General features: G+C 45.1%; 1 protein-coding gene across 1 annotated transcript; it reads right to left on the minus strand.

Moving 5' to 3' along the window:
• Positions 1-18,292: 18,292 nt before the first annotated feature.
• On the minus strand, positions 18,293-19,605 carry LOC123191795 (uncharacterized). The gene is made up of 5 exons (XM_044604396.1): positions 19,491-19,605; positions 19,079-19,383; positions 18,927-18,999; positions 18,658-18,827; positions 18,293-18,586 (listed from the first exon to the last, which is right to left on the minus strand). Exons 1-5 carry the CDS (start codon positions 19,603-19,605, stop codon positions 18,293-18,295), a joined length of 957 nt encoding a protein of 318 aa, XP_044460331.1.
• Positions 19,606-20,101: the final 496 nt, after the last annotated feature.

Here is a 20,101-nt window from a genome sequence, read left to right on the forward strand (position 1 = left end):
ATAATAATTGCAAGTAGGAGCAGCAAGCACATGCATATTATATCTATCAAAATCATCATGTGTAATAGTAAAACTCAACCCATCAATATAATCCTTAATAAGGGTAAACTTCTCCGATATAGTGTAGTTGGGAGAATTCAAAAAGATAAAAGGACTATCATGCGTGGGTGCACTAGCAACAATTTCATGTTTAACATAAGGAACTGTAGCAAGTTCATCTCCATAAGCATAATTCATATTGGCATCTTGGCCACAAGCATAGCAAGCATCATCAAAAAGGGATATTTCAAGAGAATCCACGGGATCATAACAGTCATCATAGCAATCATCCTTCGGTAAGCATGAAGGGAAATTAAACAATGTATGACTTGAAGAGTTACTCTCATTAGAAGGTGGGCACGGGTGATCAATCCACTCTTCCTCCTTTTGTTCTTCACTCTCCTCCTCATCTTTTTCATCCAATGAGCTCATAATGTCATTAATTTCTTCTTCCATAGACTCCTGCAAAATATTAGTCTCTTCTTGGACAGCGGAGGAGTCCTCAATATATGGTCTAATATAAGGATTGGAAGCAAAATTATCATAGCAATATTTAAGTATGGCAAAATTTTCAGATTTGTAAAGAGTAGCATCATACTTTCCAATAAATGAAGCAATTTCATAAGCACCCTTAAAAGCAACAAATTCTTCAATTTGTTGAACATCATAGTAATTATAAACACCCTTAGCATACGAAGATACAATTCCATTATCACTAAACTCACATTGGTAGGGAAGGTGTTTCTTAGGGTCTTCGGAACAACAAGTAAAATCATATATTTCACATAAATTTCAAGCATAGCATTGCAAACAATGAATTTGATCCAGTAAAAGTTTCCCTTTTTGAGATAAGCGGTGTCGCACATAACAAGCATGCTCATCTAAAAATTTGCCCTCAACTAAGCTAGTAGGGGTTTCAGCACGAGCACATAGGGTCGAAGATGATCCAAGTAAAAAGCTTTAGGAGTGTGATAGATTTTGAGTGGTTCTTCAACCATTGGTGTAGTAGGTACAACTAAATTTTTTGGCATTTTGCGTTTCCTAACCATAAACTAAAGATAGAAAACAAGAGCACAAAATAAAAACTACTTAGTGATAAAGCAAATAAGCACACACAAGAATATTCACCCCACGCTATAACTCCCCCGCAACAGTGCCAGAAAAAGGTCTTGATAACCCACAAGTATAAGGGATCAATTGTATCCTCTTTCGATAAGTAAGAGTGTCGAACCCAATGAGGAGCTAAAGGTTGAACAAATATTCCCTCAAGTTCTATCGACCACCGATACAACTCTACGCACGCTTAACGTTCGCTTTACCTAGAACAAGTATGAAACTATAGTACTTTGTAGGTGTAACGTGATAGGTTTGCAAGAATATAAAGTGCACGTAAATAAAAGCTAGGGTCTATTTAGATAAATAAGCAATAAATTTAGTATAGCGAGTGTGGAAAAGTGGTGGTAGGAGTTGCGAAATTGTCCCTAAGCAATTGACTACTTTACTAGACCGATAGCAAGTTTTATGTGGGAGAGGCCACTGCTAGCATGTCATCCCTGACTTGGAATTCCATGCACTTATGATTGGAACTATTAGCAAGCATCCGCAGCTACTAACGTTTATTAAGGTAAAACCCAACCATAGCATTAAGATATATTGGTCCCCCTTCAATCCCGTATGCATCAATTTCTATGCTAGGTTGAAGCTTCTGTCACTCTTGCCATCCAATACATAGTCCTATCAACATACAACTAACCCTATGGTGTGATCCACGTGCGTGCTCATATGATGGGCACAAAAGGACAACAACATAACCACAAGCAAATTAAATCAATCATAGTAATTCAACAATCACCGATAGGACAACGAAAATCGACTCAGACATCATAGGATGGCAACACATCATTGGATAATAATATGAAGCATAAAGCACCATGTTCAAGTAGAGGGTACAGCGGGTTGCGGAGAGTGGGCTGCTGTAGATAGAGGGGGGGAAGGTGATGGAGATGTTGGTGAAGATGGCGGAGGTGTTGGTGTAGATTGCGTTGATGATGATGGCCCCCGGCTGCGTTCCAGCGCCACTGGAAGCGAGGGAGAGAGCCCCCCTTCTTATTATTCTTCCTTGACTTTCTGCCTACGTGGGAGTGTTGGGGGAACATAGTAATTTCAAAAAAAAATCCTATGCACACGCAGGATCATGGTGATGCATAGCAACTAGAGGGGAGAGTGTTGTCTACGTACCCTCGTAGACCGTAAGCGGAAGCGTTTATCAATGCGGTTGATGTAGTCGTACACCTTCACGATCCGTCCCGGTCAAGTACCAAACGTACGTCACCTCCGCGTTCAGCACACGTTCAGCTCGGTGACGTCCTCGCCTTATCGATCCAGCAAGAGGGGCGAAGTAGTAGATGTGTTCCGGCAGCACGACGGCGTGGTGACGGTGTTGGTGAAGAACAATCTCCACAGGGCTTCGCCTAAGCACTACGAAAACTATGACGGAGGATAAACTAGAGGGGACGGGGTACGCGGCACATGGCTTGGTGTTTCTTGATGTGTCTTGGGTGCTAGCCCTACCCCTCTATTTATATGTTGAGCCTTGGGGTCGAAACTTGGAGTAAAAGCCTCCACAAAGTCAGTTTCACCCGAAAGGCAAGAGTCCTTCTCGGACTCTAGGGCCAGACGCCAATGTTCCCGGCATCTGGACCCAGACGCCCTGGCGTCTGGCCCCTGGACTCCGCAAAACTTCCTTTTGCGCTTTCCAAAAACCTCGTGGGCTTTCCTCTTTGGCCCAAATAAAGTGTTCTCGTACCCAAACATTTCGAGAAACATCCGGAACCCCTTTCGGTGAATTCCGGAACCCTTCCAGAGACCAAACACTATTATCCCATATATCAAACTTTATCTCCGGACCATTCTGGAGTTCCTCGTCATGTCCGTGATCTTATCCGAAACTCCGAACAACATTCAGTTACCAACATACATAACTCATAAATACTATATCGTCAACGAACGTTAAGCGTGTGGACCCTACGGGTTTGAGAACTATGTAGACATGACCGAGACATTTCTCTGGTCAATAACCAATAGCGGAACCTGGATGCCCATATTGGCTCCTACATATTCTACGAAGATCTTTATCGGTCAAACCGCATAACAACATACGTTGTTCCCTTTGTCATCGGTATGTTACTTGCCCGAGATTCGATCGTCGGTATCTCAATACCTAGTTCAATCTTGTTACCGGCAAGTCTCTTTACTCTTCCATAATGCATCATCCCGCAACTAAATCATTAGTTACAATGCTTGCAAGTGTTATAGTGATGTGCATTACCGAGTGGGCCCAGAGATACCTCTCCGACAATCGGAGTGACAAATCCTAATCTCGAAATACGCCAACTCAACAAGTACCTTCAGGGACACTTGCAGAGCACCTTTATAATCACCCAGTTACGCTGTGATGTTTGGTAGCACACAAAGTGTTCCTCCGGTAAACGGGAGTTGCATAATCTCATAGTCATAGGAACATGTATAAGTCATGAAGAAAGCAACAGCAACAAACTAAACGATCAAGTGCTAAGCTAATGGAATGGGTCAAGCCAATCACATCATTCTCCTAATGATGTGATACCGTTTAATCAAATGACAACTCATGTCTATGGTTAGGAAACATAACCATCTTTGATCAACGAGCTAGTCAAGTAGAGGCATACTAGTGACACTATGTTTGTCTGTGTATTCACACATGTATCATGTTTCCGGTTAATACAATTCTAGCATGAATAATAAACATTTATCATGAAATAAGGAAATAAATAATAACTTTATTATTGCCTCTAGGGCATATTTCCTTCAGTCTCCCACTTGCACTAGAGTCAATAATCTAGATTACACAGTAATGATTCTAACACCCATGGAGCCTTGGTGCTGATCATGTTTTGCTCGTGGAAGAGGCTTAGTCAACGGGTTTGCAACATTCAGATCCGTATGTATCTTGCTTCTATGTCTCCCACCTGGACTTGATCCCGGATGGAGTTGAAGCGTCTCTTGATGTGCTTGGTTCTCTTGTGAAATCTGGATTCCTTTGCCAAGGCAATTGCACCAGTATTGTCACAAAAGATTTTCATTGGACCCGATGCACTAGGTATGACACCTAGATCGGATATGAACTCCTTCATCTAGACTCCTTCATTCGCTGCTTCTGAAGCAGCAATGTACTCCGCTTCACATGTAGATCCCGCCATGACGCTCTGTTTAGAACTGCTCCAACTGACAGCTCCACCGTTCAATAAAAACACGTATCTGGTTTGCGATTTAGAATCATCCGGATCAGTGTCAAAGCTTGCATCAACATAACCATTTACGATGAGCTCTTTGTCACCTCCATAAATGAGAAACATATCCTTAGTCCTTTTCAGGTATTTCAGGATGTTCTTGACCGCTATCCAGTAATCCACTCCTAGATTATTTTGGTACCTCCCTGCTAGACTAATAGCAAAGCACACATCAGGTCTAGTACACAACATTGCATACATGATAGAGCCTATGTCTGAAGCATAGGGAACATCTTTCATTTTCTCTCTATATTCTACAGTGGTCGAGCATTGAGTCTTACTCAACTTCACACCTTGTAACACAGGCAAGAACCCTTTCTTTGCCTGATCCATTTTGAACTTCTTCAAAACTTTGTCAAGGTATGTGCTTTGTGAAAGTCCAATTAAGCGTCTTGATCTATCTCTATAGGTCTTGATGCCTAATATGTAAGCAGCTTCACCGAGATCTTTCATTGAAAAACTCTTATTCAAGTATCCTTTTATGCTATCCAGAAATTCTATATCATTTCCAATCAATAATATGTCATCCACATATAATATTAGAAATGCTACACAGCTCCCACTCACTTTCTTGTAAATACAGGCTTCTCCAAAAGTCTATATAAAACCAGATGCCTTGATCACACTATCAAAACGTTTGTTCCAACTCCGAGATGCTTGCGCCAGTCCATAAATGGATCGCTGGAGCTTGCACACTTTGTTAGTACCCTTTGGATCGATAAAACCTTCAGGTTGCATCATATACAACTCTTCTTCCAGAAATCCATTTAGGAATGCAGTCTTTACATCCATTTGCCAAATTTCATAATCATAAAATGCGGCAATAGCTAACATGATTCGGACAGACTTAAGCATTGCTATAGGTGAGAAGGTCTCATCGTAGTCAACTCCTTGAACTTGTCGAAAACCTTTCGCAACAAGTCGAGCTTTATAGATAGTAACATTACCGTCAGCGTCAGTCTTCTTCTTGAAGATCCATTTATTCTCAATGGCTTGTCGACCATTGGGCAAGTCAACCAAAGTCCACACTTTGTTCTCATACATGGATCCCATCTCAGATTTCATGTCCTCAAGCCATTTTGTGGAATCTGGGCTCATCATCGCTTCCTCATAGTTCGTAGGTTCGTCATGGTCAAGTAACATGACCTCCAGAACAGGATTACCGTACCAGTCTGGTGCGGATCTTACTCTGGTTGACCTACGAGGTTCGGTAGTAACTTGATCTGAAGTTTAATGATCATCATCATTAGCTTCCTCACTAATTGGTGTAGATGTCACAGGAACCGGTTTCTGTGATGAACTACTTTCCAATAAGGGAGCAGGTACAGTTACCTCATCAAGTTCTACTTTCCTCCCACTCACTTCTTTCGAGAGAAACTCCTTCTCTAGAAAGGATCCATTCTTAGCAACGAATGTCTTGCCTTCGGATCTGTGATAGAAGGTGTACCCAACAGTTTCCTTTGGGTGTCCTATGAAGACACATTTCTCTGATTTGGGTTCGAGCTTATCAGGTTGAAGCTTTTTCACATAAGCATCGCAGCTTGGGTGTCCTATGAAGACACATTGCAGGAGCGGGCGACGAGGTGGCTCGGGCGGGCTCAGTCAAGAGGCACTCTGGTGATGGTGGACTGCAGGAGGCAGCGGCTTGGGTCAGAGGACCCCATGCTCACTGCGGTGTTCGTGGTTGGCGGCCAGAGAAAGCAGGAGTTGGAGGATGCTTGACGGCGCGAGAGGTCATTGACGGACGTGCCGACGACTCGGACGGCGAGAAAGCAGGAGGTGGAGGATGCTTGACGATGCGGGAGGTCATCGGCGGATGCGCCGGCGGCTCGGGCGGCTGTAGAAGGGCGTCAGGAGAGGTGCGAGAAAGGGGAACGGAGGGGAGACACGGACAAGGCGGTGACGGGAGGAAGGCGAGGCCAGTGGCGGTGATAGCCATGGGCGCCGGCGGCCGACACGGGTGATGGTGGAGGGCGTAGCGCAAGCGCATCGGGGCCTCTCCCCTGGCTGGCGGCGCACAGGTGTGTGGTGAGAAGAGAGAGAGAGGCTGTGAGGATAACGTGAGGAGGGGGTGGGCTTGGTCACGGGAGAAGGTGGGCCACAGAAATAGTTGGGCTAGCCCAGTTAATATCATGTAAATATATTATAGTCCCACCTTGCCCCTTTCAATTAAATTCCACTAATTGGTCACGGGAGAAGGTGGGTCTCTTTTTCTGTTTTATTCAATGGGAAAAACTTGAGGATTTTAAACCTACTAGGGGTATTCGGCAGGGAGATCCAATATCGCCCTACCTTTTCTTGTTGGCAGCGGAGGGCCTTTCAGGCCTCCTCAAATCCAGAGATCAGTCGTCGCAAATTGGTGGAATTCAGGTGGCTCCTTCAGCGCCTCCGGTTAACCACCTTTTATTCGCTGATGATAGCCTGTTGTTTTTCAAGGCAAATGGTGCAGGGGCGAGGGAGGTGTCAAACTTACTGAATTCTTACTATGAAGCGTCAGGTCAAAGGATCAATAGTAGTAAGTCCTTTGTCTTTTTCAGTAAAGGATGTCCAGAGTCTACCAGGCAGGAGGTCAAGGGTATACTCAATGTGCATACTGAAACTCTTAATGAAAAATATCTAGGCATGCCATCTGATATTGGAACTAGTAAAACAGGGGCTTTCAAATATCTTAAGGATAGGCTTTGGAGTAAGGTGAAGGGGTGGATTGAGAAAGCAATATCTGCAGCGGGTAAAGAAATTTTAATCAAATTAGTGGCGCAAGCAGTCCCAGTATTTTCCATGTCATGTTTTAAGCTCCCAAGGGGGCTGTGTGAACACTTAAACAAGCTTATACACCAATTCTTTTGGGGGAGCAAAGAGGGCAAGCGGAAGCCGCATTGGGTCTCTTGGCATACAATGACGCAACCAAAAAAGGATGGAGGACTGGGGTTCCGAGATCTTGAACTTTTTAATCTAGCATTATTAGCCTGACAGGCATGGCGTCTGCTGACTATGCCTGACTCCCTCTGTGCAAAGCTACTCAAGGCAATTTATTATCCAATGACAAGCATTTTGGATGCTGGAGTGGGCTCTCATCCTTCTCAGGTTTGGCGTTCTTTGATTGAAGGGAGAGATATGCTAGCGCAAGGTTTGATTCGTAGGATAGGTGACGGGAGTTCCACGCATATATGGTCTCAAAATTGGATTCCCAGGGACACTTCAATGAAACCAATTGCATGCTTGTCACTGAATCCTCCAACTCTGGTGGCGGACCTGATCGACAACACAACTGTGTCATGGCGAGCCAATCTCCTGCAGCAGTACTTTTTGCTAGTTGATGTTCAGGCGATCAAGAACATACCGTTGTGCACCACTCCTATGGCAGATGTTTGGGCATGGCAGTATGAAAAGAAAGGTCTTTTCTCGTTGAAATCAGCATATAAACTACTAGCAGAAACAAAGAGAAGAGGAGAGGACTTGCTTGAAGGGCGGGCATCTAACTCAAATCCGGCACAAGAGGAAAAGGGATGGTGTTCACTCTGGAATATCAAGGTCCCTTCAAAAATTTAAAACGTTCATGTGGAGACTCGCTAGGCAGTCTTTGCCGACAGATGATGTGAGGAAGCACAGGCATATGAATATCGTTGATAATTGCCAAATGTGTGGTAGCATGGATTCATGGAGGCACTCTTTACTGGAGTGTTCGATAGCTCGTTGTGTTTGGGCGTTGGCTGATGAGGAGACAGTGGAAGTGATGGCTGATATTAGGGAACCTACTGCCAAACTTTGGTTATTTCATGCTCGTGAAACTTTATCATATGCACAGTTCGTGGAGATGGCAGTCACCTTATGGGCAATTTAGACAGCTAGGCGCAAGGCGATTCATGAGGAAATCTATCAAAGTCCGTTGGCAACGCACAAGTTTGTGAAACACTTCATAACAGAGTTGGATACCATTAATGAGCTGTCTCGTAGGGTGATTCTGAGGCCATCAGTTCGGGTGCCAGCCCAGCCAGGTTCGGGTTGGATGCCACCTCCGAGTGGGCACATGAAAATCAGTGTAGATGTGGGACTCTCTAACACAGGAACATCAGCAGCTGCGGCAGTGTGTCGAGATAGTACGGGCTTGTACTTGGGCTCGTCGACTTTGGTGATTTCAGGAGTTACCGATTCTTCAGTTGTTGAAGCCATAGCTTGCCGAGAAGCACTTGCACTTGCAAAAGACCTTTCACTTCAGGATTTTGTGGTGGCAAGTGACTGTAAAACAGTAGTTGATGACATTCAAAGATGACAGGGCGGAGCTTATATGACAATCATCAAGGAGATTTGTAGGCGTAGATCCTCTTTCAATTCTTGTAACTTCTTTTTCGAAGGTAGATCATCAAATACTGATGCACACAACCTTGCCAAACACTCTTTATTACTTGATCAGGGTCGCCATCTGTGGCTTATTCAACCCCATGACCCTTCATGTATCCCGCTTAATGCCCAACTAGATGAATAAAGTGTTGGCAACTCTCAAAAAAATAAATTAAATTCCACTAATTTTTATAGGTCTATGTGTTGTACTACATCACCAAGCAGCCTTGGATCGACTAAAGAAGGATGAGATGAGGCTAATTATACGAGAAATAAAAGAAGGGAAGAGAAACAAGGTCATAGAAATAAGGAAATGTAATAAAATGGAGGACATAATTAAGGAAGGGAATAAACGCCTTATATATATGAAAATAAAAGAAGGAAGGGAATGGAGGGAAAGAGAAGAAATAAGGAAGGAAAGGGATGGAAAGAGAAAAATGGATGACATACATAAAGAAAGGGAATGAAAGCCTTCTGGAGTATATATGAAAGTAAAAGAAGGAACTTGACAGAAATAAAGAAAATAAATGAGGGGAAGAATTAACTACGTACGTTGCATGGGGAGGCAGGCATAAATGAGGGCACTGATTGGTGCAAAGAATGGTTACAATGACCAGCCGGGTTCACGTACGCAGACTTTTTGTGTTGAGTGTGGTTCCTGTATTGATGTTTTTTTTCTGCTTTGTTTAAGAAAGCCTATATACTCATGGCTATGCGTTTTTATTTTTTTCCACTTCCTTGACGTCCTCTTCAAATCATCATTGTTGCTAGCGGATCCATTGTCGGTTGTGTCGACCAGGCAAGTTTATTTTTATTACACTCAATTTTCAATGGAACAAACCCATGCAGATCGACGAGCTTCTTCATCTCCGCAATAAGATGTCCACGGCATAACAAACATATGTTGCCTCGCCACGATTGCTCTTTTGCTTCTGAGCTGTGGGAGGCACCCAACCAAATATATGTAGGTGATCAAGAAGAGTTCAGAAATGCCAACTCAGTTTTTTTTTCAGAAATTTAAGTATTTTTTGCCACTTGAAACATGGTTAGGGCACGTACAATGCGGGCGCTAGAAATAAAACCATGGCAGTTTTTGCATCGTCCAGGCTACTTCCTGGCATCGACACATAACCTAGAGTCGGACATTAAAAAAAGTATAAAACAATGTAGCTGCTAGGGCCGTATGATTGTGCATGTTAATTTGCTCAGGATTTTAAACACTCTTGTGTTGGAGCCGGCCTTAGAGTGATAATTTTAACACTAGCTATTAATGATATCCATGTGTGATAACTGATTCTGGATGAGTTTGTTAATGCTAGCCTACATAGATAGTGCGGTATGTGGTGGATTAGCGCATCATTTTGAGATTGATCACATTTCGGTTTATTGTGATCACGTAGACATAACTATCATGGACAAGGGCGTGAAAGAGGATAAGCTGCGAAACGACAAAGACATGTGATATTGATTTTCACCCGTTGCAACGCACTGCCTTTTTGCTAGTGAAAAAAAAGGAAGCCCTCGCGTGATGCAACCGGCTGGTTCACAGCGTGACCACCACCGGACTTCGGAGCACGTTCGAGACGCTATCGACTCCGGAGCCTTTGTAAGTAGATGGACACCTCCACAATGGCCGGAGAAAACGAAACGAAAGATGCACTCCAGCACGGCTTCAAAAAAAAAGATGCACTGCGAACCAACCTGTGGTTGAGATGGTTAGGTGGACAGTGGTATCCCCAACCCATCAGGGTTTAAACCCTGGTGCTCGCATTATTCCTGAATTTATTTCAGGATTTCCGGCGATGTGCTTTCAGTGGGAGGAGACGTTCCCGTCGACGACGAGGCGCCTACTGTGACTTCGTAAATCTCAAGATGATATGCCGGCTCAGTCTCTCGGAGGTGCTCATAGGGATAGGATGTGCGTGTATGCGTTCATAGGGATGAGTGTATGCGCGTGTATATGAGCGTTTGTGTCTGTACTGATGCTAAAAAAAAAAGAGATGCACTCCAGCAGATATACGCTAAACTCCCGTCAATAAACCCTATCCGACACCACATGCACGCGCGTAAACTGCCAGAATTTGTCCCGTCCCGTCTCGTCTCTCTGCCATGGAGCCGGATCTGGAAGCAGGGGCGTCACCCCATGCCCCCACCGTTTCGGCGAAGTTCGTCGTCCTCCGCCTCATCGGCCTCCTCTGCCTCGTCATGCTGACATGCGTGTTACTGGCCGCGTTCATGGCCTTGTTGGAGGCTATCCCCAAAAGCGACAGATATCAGATCCTCCGTGTCCCCACTTTCTCGGTCGATCTCGCCGGCTTCGACGGGCTCGACGGCCGGACGCTGGCGCCCAGCATCTCACCAGCGTTCAACCTCACGCTCCACGGCGTCAGCAACCACAGCTCGGGGCCGTCGTCGTGGGTCTGCCAGGAGCGCGGGACGGTGGCGGTCTCGTACGCGGGGGCGGTGCTCGCCTGGGGCCGCGTGCCCGGGTTCTGCTTTGGCGAGCACGCCCACGAGCGCGCGGGGATGGTGGCGCTCGGCGCCGGGGTTGGGCTGTCCGACGAGCTGCGCGACCGCATGGCGTCGGAGAGGCGGTCGCGGTCCGCGGTGGTGGACGTGGACATCGTGCTGGGCTGGATCGCGGAGGAGTCCCACTACCTGAAGAGGTTGCTGTCGTGCCGGGTGAAGCTGGATGAGCCGTCGCCGCGGCCATATCCCTGCAAAGTCCTTGTATCGTATCCCTGGTGAATCACAACATGGACTAATTTTCCATGGAAAATCCGTTGTTTTCATATGATGAGTTCATTCGTTCTCTTGTATTTCCTCCGTTCCAAATTACTCGTCGCAAAAATGGATGTATCTAAAACTAAAATACATCTACATACATTCATACATGCGACAAATAATTCAGAACGAAAGGAGTACTATATTCAATTTATAGTCTCATTTTTTTAGATTGTTTATAGTCTCACGTTTAGTAGTTGTTTCTAGTTTCTATGTGTCTTTTAAATACTATACTGATGTATACCGGTAAACTTTATACAACTTTCAAGACATGCTGGTGGGCGCTGTTTTTCTGAAAACAACGTGCATCACAGATGTCAAAATATACTCACCCCTATCAAGGTATGCACACATACTGTACCTCTATAAGCATTTGATAAAAACATCTTCTTTTATTGAACGAACATCGCCGAAATATCTGAAATGAATTCAGTCTAACCACAAGGAACCTAACTATCTGAGTTACAGTCAATTCGCTGGCATGCTTGTCTTAATAACAATTCTTGTATATATATCTAAATAGTTGATTCCATAAGTGTTTTTTTAAATGATGCAAACTATTTTCATTTTCCATTAAGAAAGAAGTGTCGACTAGTTAATTAGTATAAAAGTCGGTGAAAATCATCGTAACCCGCTGATTAGGCACATACAAGGACATCACAATACCACACGCATCACCATGAAGAAAACATCACCAACCAAGCCCACACCACAAAGGCCTCGAGAAGCCACACAAAATTCCAATCGATTAACCACACACACCGCTAGCAAGACAACCCAGATTGAGAATGAACAACGAAGGACTATGCAAGGTTCGTGCTGCGAAGGATCCTCCAGCTGGTCCACCTGTCACTTATCATCATTGCCGCATGGACTTCACTGTCGCGCAACTCCGCCGCCTCTGCAACCAACAAAACTATGATGACCTTGTTGACTACCACAACCTTGCCACAAACCCGCCTTGCTCGTTGAGGGAGTCCTGAATTAGGGGGTGTTCGGATAGCCGAACTATACCTTCAGCCGGACTCCTGGACTATGAAGATACAAGATCGAAGACTCCGTCCCGTGTCCGAAAGGGACTTTCCTTAGCGTGGAAGGCAAGCTTGGCGATACGGATATTCAGATCTCCTACCATTGTAACCGACTCTATGTAACCATAACCCTCTCCGGTGTCTATATAAACCGGAGGGTTTTAGTCCGTAGAACAACATACACATCAACAATCATACCATAGGCTAGCTTCTAGGGTTTAGCCTCTCCGATCTCGTGGTAGATCTACTCTTGTACTACCCATATCATCAATATTAATCAAGCAGGACGTAGCGTTTACCTCCATCGAGAGGGCCTGAACCTGGGTAAAACTTCATATCCCTTGCCTCTTGTTACCATCCGGCCTAGACGCACAGTTCGGGACCCCCTACCCGAAATCCGTCGGTTTTGACACCGACATTGCTGCTTTCATTGAGAGTTCCTCTGTGTCGTCGCCATCAGGAAGGATGCCTCACCCCATCTTTAAAGACGGCACCGTTGCTAAGGGAGCTTTGGCTGTCGGCCAAACCCTTCGGCTAGGTGGTTTTCTTATGACCACCTGTTCGGCTTCTGCGCCGACGATGACCTCTCAAGCCATCGAAAACAATCTTCATGTCAACTCGGAACTTGCCGAGCAGTTAGATCCAATAGAGCTTTCCTCCATAAACGAGCTCTTGGATCGCTTCGCCGCCCTGGGAGTCGCTACGGATTACGACCAGATTGGGCCTAAAACCGATCTGAGAGAGATTAACTCTCCCCAAGCCACCCATCACGTTGCCGTGGTAGAGGGACAGTGCGGCGACCCTTCATCTATCTTAAGGACTCACTACGTCCGGATTCCCGACCCCTTCAAGCCGGATGTCCACGGAGGGGAGGATATCACTCAAGACCTGAATCTAGAATCAGGCGACGGACTGGATTCATTGGACGACATCCAGGAATCCAAATTTTCGAGTTCGGAAATTCCTCGGCCTCTGAGCCTCAGAAGGGGTAAGGCTTCAGATTTAATTCCACCCACCCACCCGAACATTAGCGATCTACCCCAAATCAGGCAAGAGCCCAAAGAAACAGTACATCATTACTGGGCCAGATTCCTCCTGGTTATGAACAGGATAAAGGGCTGCCGCGAGGAAGACGCAATTTCATTCTTCTACAATAATTGCACGGACAAGGGGATACTCAACGCCATAAGTCGCCGTGATATTACACGCTTCGCTGACTTAGCGTCCATAGTACGAAAGTACTGTGCGATGGAAAGCGCCCGGAAAACCGAAACAAAATTTTGGGACAATCCGGCCCTTAAGGCAAGCCCAGTCCGAAATAAAAGGGTGCATCATCGCCAGACACCCAGGTCAAACACCAAAAGGCAAAAACCCTCTACAGGGCATGGAACCGTACTGGAAGGATGGCTTAATGGACCCTGTAAAATTCATAGTACAGAGGACACCACACCAACTCACAGCCTTAGAGCATGTTGGATACTCCGGCAGGTGGCCAAAATTGGCGAAAACCTCCTAATTCCGGAGGCCACAGAAAGCCACCCCAGAGACACCAATACGGTATTAACAGTCTTCGAGACCTTCGCATCAAATAATATGCGAAAAATGACACTCCGCAGCCTTGCCGAAGTTTACCAAGTAGCAACAATAAACCCATGGAGTGACACGGCCATCACCTTTAACGCGAGTGATGAACCTAAATTCCGAACAGCCCAAGCACCAGCTGCATTGGTCCTCAGTCCAATAGTGGACGGCTTTCGTCTTACCAAGGTACTCATGGACGGCGGCAGCGGATTGAACCTCATTTATGAGGAAACTCTTCAAAAAATGGATATAGACTGGAACCGCATCATGCGAAGCAGCACAACCTTTAGAGGAATAATCCCCAGTCGGGAAGCGCGCTGTACAGGAAAAATCACACTAGATGTGGTGTTCGGCACGCCGTGCAATTACAGGTCCGAAGAGGTCACGTTCCAGTGGCCCCATTCAGCAGCGGTTATCACGCTTTGCTAGGGCGGGAAGCATTCACAATCTTCCAAGCAATACCCCATTACGGGTACATGAAGCTCAAGATGCCCAGGCCTAACGGGATCATCACTCTCGCTAGTGATCCGGACATAGCACTCCGCGCCGAAAACAAGACAACCGCACTGGCCCTCAAGGCACTATCCGAAGCCCTAGCGGCTGAGGAGCTGACTGTGCTGCGCTCTACGGTGAATAGGGACGATGTGGTACTCGATAAAAGATCCAAATCCACCTCCTTTAAACCAGCGAACGAAATAGTCAAATTCCAAGTCCATCCAACGGACCCCAATAAAACAGTTTCCATCGGGGCACAGTTAAACCCTGATGTCGACGCCGCATTGCGAGAGTTCCTACGAGAGAACTGGGACATTTTTTCCTGGCACCCTTCAGACATGCCAGGAATCCCACGCAGGCTGGCCGAGCACAGCTTAAATATCCAAACATGATTCAAACCTGTCAAATAGGCTCTCGGGCGTTTTTCCGAACCTAAAAGACAGGCTATGGGAGAGGAGCTAGCAAAACTATTAGAGGCCGGATTCATCAGAGATATAAAACATCTGGACTGGCTAGCAAACCTGGTGATGGTACCAAAGAAGGACAAATCCTGGCGTTTGTGTGTTGATTTTAAAGACCTTAACAAGGCTTGCCCAAAGGATCCCTTCCCCCTCCCCCGCATCGATCAAATCATCGATGCGACCGCAGGACACGATTCATTGTGTTTCCTCAACGCATATTCTGGCTACCATCAAATCAAGATGGCAGAACCAGACCAAGCCGCAACGGCATTTATCACACCATACGGGCCATTCTGCTTCAACACGATGCCCTTCGGGCTCAAAAACGCCGGCGCAACATATCATCGCATGATTCAGACATGTTTGGCAAGCCAGATCGGTAAAACAGTGGAGGCATACGTAGATGATGTGGTCGTCAAAACAAGACATGTTGAATCTCTAGTAGACGACTTGAGGCTCACATTTGATAATCTCCAAACATACGACATCAAGCTCAACCCGGAAAAATGTGTTTTCGGCGTTCCAGCCGGAAAGCTCTTGGGCTTCATTGTATCCAGCAGAGGAATTGAAGCAAATCCAGCCAAGATCCGAGCTCTATCGCAACTGGATATCCCAAAGGACCTCAAACAAATACAAAAGTTAACCGGATGTGTGGCGGCTCTAAGCCGCTTTATCTCCCGCTTGGGAGAAAAGGCCCTTCCCCTTTACCGCCTCCTTCGGCGCACCGAACACTTCAAATGGACGGACGCAGCCACGGCCGGACTCGACGAAATAAAAGCCATACTGGCAACAAACCCAGTCCTGGCCGCACCAAACACCGGCGAACCAATGCTATTGTACATCGCAGCAACACATCAGGTTGTAAGCACAGTGCTCGTCGTCGAACGAGAAGCGGACGGACACAAATTCCCCCTTCAAAGGTCGGTCTATTATGTGTCCACTGTCCTCACTCCCTGCAAATCACGGTACCCGCATTATCAAAAGATTGCGTACGCGGTATGTTGGAAATATGCCCTAGAGGCAATAATAAAAGCATTATTATTATATTTCCTTGTTCATGATAATTGTCTTTATTCATGCTATAATTGTGTTATCCGGAAATCGTAATACATGTGTGAATAATAGACACCAACATGTCCCTAGTAAGCCTCTAGTTGACTAGCTCGTTGATCAACAGATAGTCATGGTTTCCTGACTATGGACATTGGATGTCATTGATAACGAGATCACATCATTAGGAGAATGATGTGATGGACAAGACCCAATCCTAAACATAGCATAAGATCGTATAGTTCGTTTGCTAGAGTTTTTCCAATGTCAAGTATCCTTTCCTTAGACCATGAGATCGTGTAACTCCCGGATACCATAGGAGTGCTTTGGGTGTACCAAACGTCACAACGTAACTGGGTGACTATAAAGGTATACTACGGGTATCTCCGAAAGTGTCTGTTGGGTTGACACGGATCAAGACTGGGATTTGTCACTCCGTGTGACGGAGAGGTATCACTGGGCCCACTCGGTAATGCATCATCATTATGAGCTCAAAGTGACCAAGTCTCTGGTCACGGGATCATGCATTACGGTACGAGTAAAGTGACTTGCCGGTAACGAGATTGAACAAGGTATTGGGATACCGACGATCGAATCTCGGGCAAGTAGCATACCGATTGACAAAGGGAATTGTATACGGGGTTGCTTGAATCCTCGACATCATGGTTCATTCGATGAGATCATCGAGGAGCATGTGGGAGCCAACATGGGTATCCAGATCCCGCTGTTGGTTATTGACCGGAGAGCGATCTCGGTCATGTCTACATGTCTCCCGAACCCGTAGGTTCGGTGACGCTAGGGTTGTAGGGATATGTATATGCAGTAACCCGAATGTTGTTCGGAGTCCCGGATGAGATCCCGAACGTCACGAGGAGTTCCGGAATGGTCCGGAGGTAAAGAATTATATATAGGAACTGCTATTTCGGCCGTCGGGACAAGTTTTGGGGTCACCGGTATTGTACCGGGACCACCGGAAGGGTCCCGGGGGTCCACCGGGTGGGGCCACCTATCCCGAAGGGCCCCATGGGCTGAAGTGGGAAGGGATCCAGCCCAAAGTGGGCTGGGGCACCACTTCCCCTAGGTCCCATGCGCCTAGGGTGGGGGAAACCCTAAGACCTTGTTCGGTTGTAGCAGAATTAATCCTCTAGTGGATTTAATCCTCTAGAGGATTGGGTGATCCCCGCTTGACACCAAAACCACTTGGGGACCAAATCCCTGCCAGTATGCAATCCACGCCGCTCTCATGCATTCGGTTAGTCCCCAAGGGCACTGGACCACAGGGACAACAGTATTGACATAGATGAAGTGGTACATATAGATAACAACAATTCTCATGCAGTAATGACACAGATGCAGACTGAAGTGACAATAACACTGACAGTTTAAAACACTTATTATCCCAACAATAACAACAATTCTAAGATTTGAACAGGGCACAAATACTAACAAAAATAATAGCAATTTAGAGCATACATAATATATAATATGTTGAATAGACCACAAGAGCTTAATTATCAGTTCCTCCCAAATTCTTCCACGCTACAGTCAGTCGTTTCAGAAATAGTGTTTAGTTTCTCTACAAATATCACATGGACAAAACCCAACGAATAGATATGAAGCCTTCCACTGAAAAGCACACACAAATAGATCCAAGTCACGGCACCTTCGCTCTTCTTCTGGAGCATTCTTATGTAGAACTCCTGCTTTTTGAAACCATTCAAACCCAAAATTAGTTTGAGAGTGAAATACTTGGCAGTTTTATTTCCAGGAATGGAAACAATGAGAAAAACATACATAAACAGTAGGTAAATCAATCTCTATCCTCTGATCTATGTTAAAAGCATCCCTTTTTATTTTCTAGGGGCAAGGCATCATAGCAGTTTAGAAATAGACAATTACTACAACCACAAGAAAATCAGCCTAGCCTAGCTACAACACAAGCACTTGTCAACCTGTGTCGATACATCAAGCAATCATTTGAAAAAAGGTTGTATTATTCAAGCAAAGTATTCCTATAACCAGTCAGTCTAATAGTTTGCAAAAGAACTTCATAAATATATTTAAAACAACTATCCATTTCAGAAGAAAATAATGTCTTTACAGCAGCAGCAACAACAACAACATGGACTAAATGGCTAGCAAGGAGTTTAGTAACATGCACTAATTGAAAAGAGGAGTACCTGAGTTATTCCATTTCAGCTCTCAGCCACATAAGAGCAGTCTCCGGTCTGGCACTCATGAAAATCTCTCGGTTCTCGGGGATCTTGAAGACTCGAAAAGCCTTGACTTCTTCTTCAAGTGTGATCTCCATTGTTTTCAGCAGATCAATGCAGTTTTTGATAGAGTACTCATCCATGACCCTTGGCTTATTCCTCTCATCGTCCACCTGCTTCGTCCTTATTTCCAAGTACTTCTCCATCATTGCAGCCACATCACCATTCGCCCCCTCCTTCTCTTTGGTTCTTTCTCTTCTCCATTTCTTGAGGGTACAGTAGCCAAATTTGGTTGAGTTTGCTCGGGCTCCACAACAATGTTTTCTTGCACGTAAACCTCCTCAACATCTTCATCGATCTGCACCCTTTCTCCTCCAAGATTCTCACCATCAGCTAATGTTTCTCCTTGATTCTTGCCAGCTCCTCCAAGATTCTCGAGATCTGATTGGGTTGAGCAATGTGATGACTCGATAGAGGTGAAGTTATATGTCCCTTCTGCAGTTTGGCCTACAAGTTAAAGTGACAATCAAATATAAGATTTCAAACTAGAAGAGTAAACAAACATAAAACAATGACATGAGTATATGAATGAAGTTGATAACTAACCATCATGCAATTCTCCCAAAGCTTCAAAAAGAGGGAAGCCTTTTGTCTTGAACTTTCCAGCTTTAGGGTGTGACTACATAGTTGACAAGAAAATGATATTAGAGCATGCAACAAGTAATGAAACTTTTAGGGAATAACAATGACATTCTTACTATGATGATGTTTTTCCAAAGTGGTGGATCCGCTAGAATCCTGCACTGCCGGTCGTCCCATGAAACGCCGCTTTGCTTCCTTATCTCTTTGATCATCTTGTATTCTCTTTTCAACTCTTTTTCCTTTTCTTGGATTTTCTTCTTCTCGTACCTAGCATAAGGATTCTTTTGGTGGAATTTCTTCACTATCGTATTCCATGCTTCTGAGCTCCATCCATTTTGACCCTTATGTTCAGGTGTATCATGCTCACGAAGCAAGTCCACAAGATCTTTCTCAAGGCTTGCATTCCACTGTGCTCTATCTTCTGCATTTCCACATTGTATGTTAATGTACCTTTTTCTATCTTAACTATTTTGGTTTTAAGCAAATAATGTCCCGAGAAGAGAAATAAAGTCACGGCTAGTTTATTACCTTTGAGAGACCCTCTCCTCCTCTTTGTCACACTGCTTGTAGGAGGTGATGCTCTATCCCTTTCGACAGCTTTTTTGAGGAGGCTCAACCTTGGTGACCCTCGAGCAGTCATCATAGTGACTTCTGAACAATATTCATGACATGAACAACAGAAAAAAAAACATAAACTTCTACACTATACTTATTACTACTACACTACAAATGACAAGTTATGCATGTCGATAATCAGCCCACATTTGATGAGCAATGGCATCTCTAAGGTTGTCGCCTTCATGGTTGATTTGATGATTTTGAGGAATATCACCATCAGGAAGATCAACAAAATTCATGACAGGTATATTGTTTGGTTGGTTATCTAACCAACGCTCATCTCCTTTTTCAGATCGGATGATGTTATGTAAGATTGCCGCCGCTGCTGGTAGCTTGACTTGGTTCTCTATTCGATGATGCGTGCCCACTTTTAGGATTGGGAACCGCTTCTTCAAGATTCCTAATCCCCGTTCGACGTGATTTCGTAACACGGCATGCCGGAGATTGAATAGCTCCCTGTGATTTTGGGGTCGACGGCGACCGCATGCAAACTCCTTCAGATGGTACCGAACACCACGATA

Source organism: Triticum aestivum, chromosome 2A, assembly GCF_018294505.1.
Source record: "Triticum aestivum cultivar Chinese Spring chromosome 2A, IWGSC CS RefSeq v2.1, whole genome shotgun sequence".
Taxonomy (NCBI): Eukaryota; Viridiplantae; Streptophyta; class Magnoliopsida; order Poales; family Poaceae; genus Triticum; species Triticum aestivum.

Bases quoted from the DNA above. Each gene is read 5' to 3' on its own strand.
- LOC123191795 (XM_044604396.1), bottom strand. From the start codon at position 19,605: ATGATGACTGCTCGAGGGTCACCAAGGTTGAGCCTCCTCAAAAAAGCT. The intron at 19,384-19,490 runs GTAATAAACTAG...GTGGAAATGCAG, and splicing joins GAGGAGAGGGTCTCTCAAAG to AAGATAGAGCACAGTGGAAT. The intron at 18,587-18,657 runs GTTTACGTGCAA...TGTACCCTCAAG, and splicing joins TCGATGAAGATGTTGAGGAG to AAATGGAGAAGAGAAAGAAC.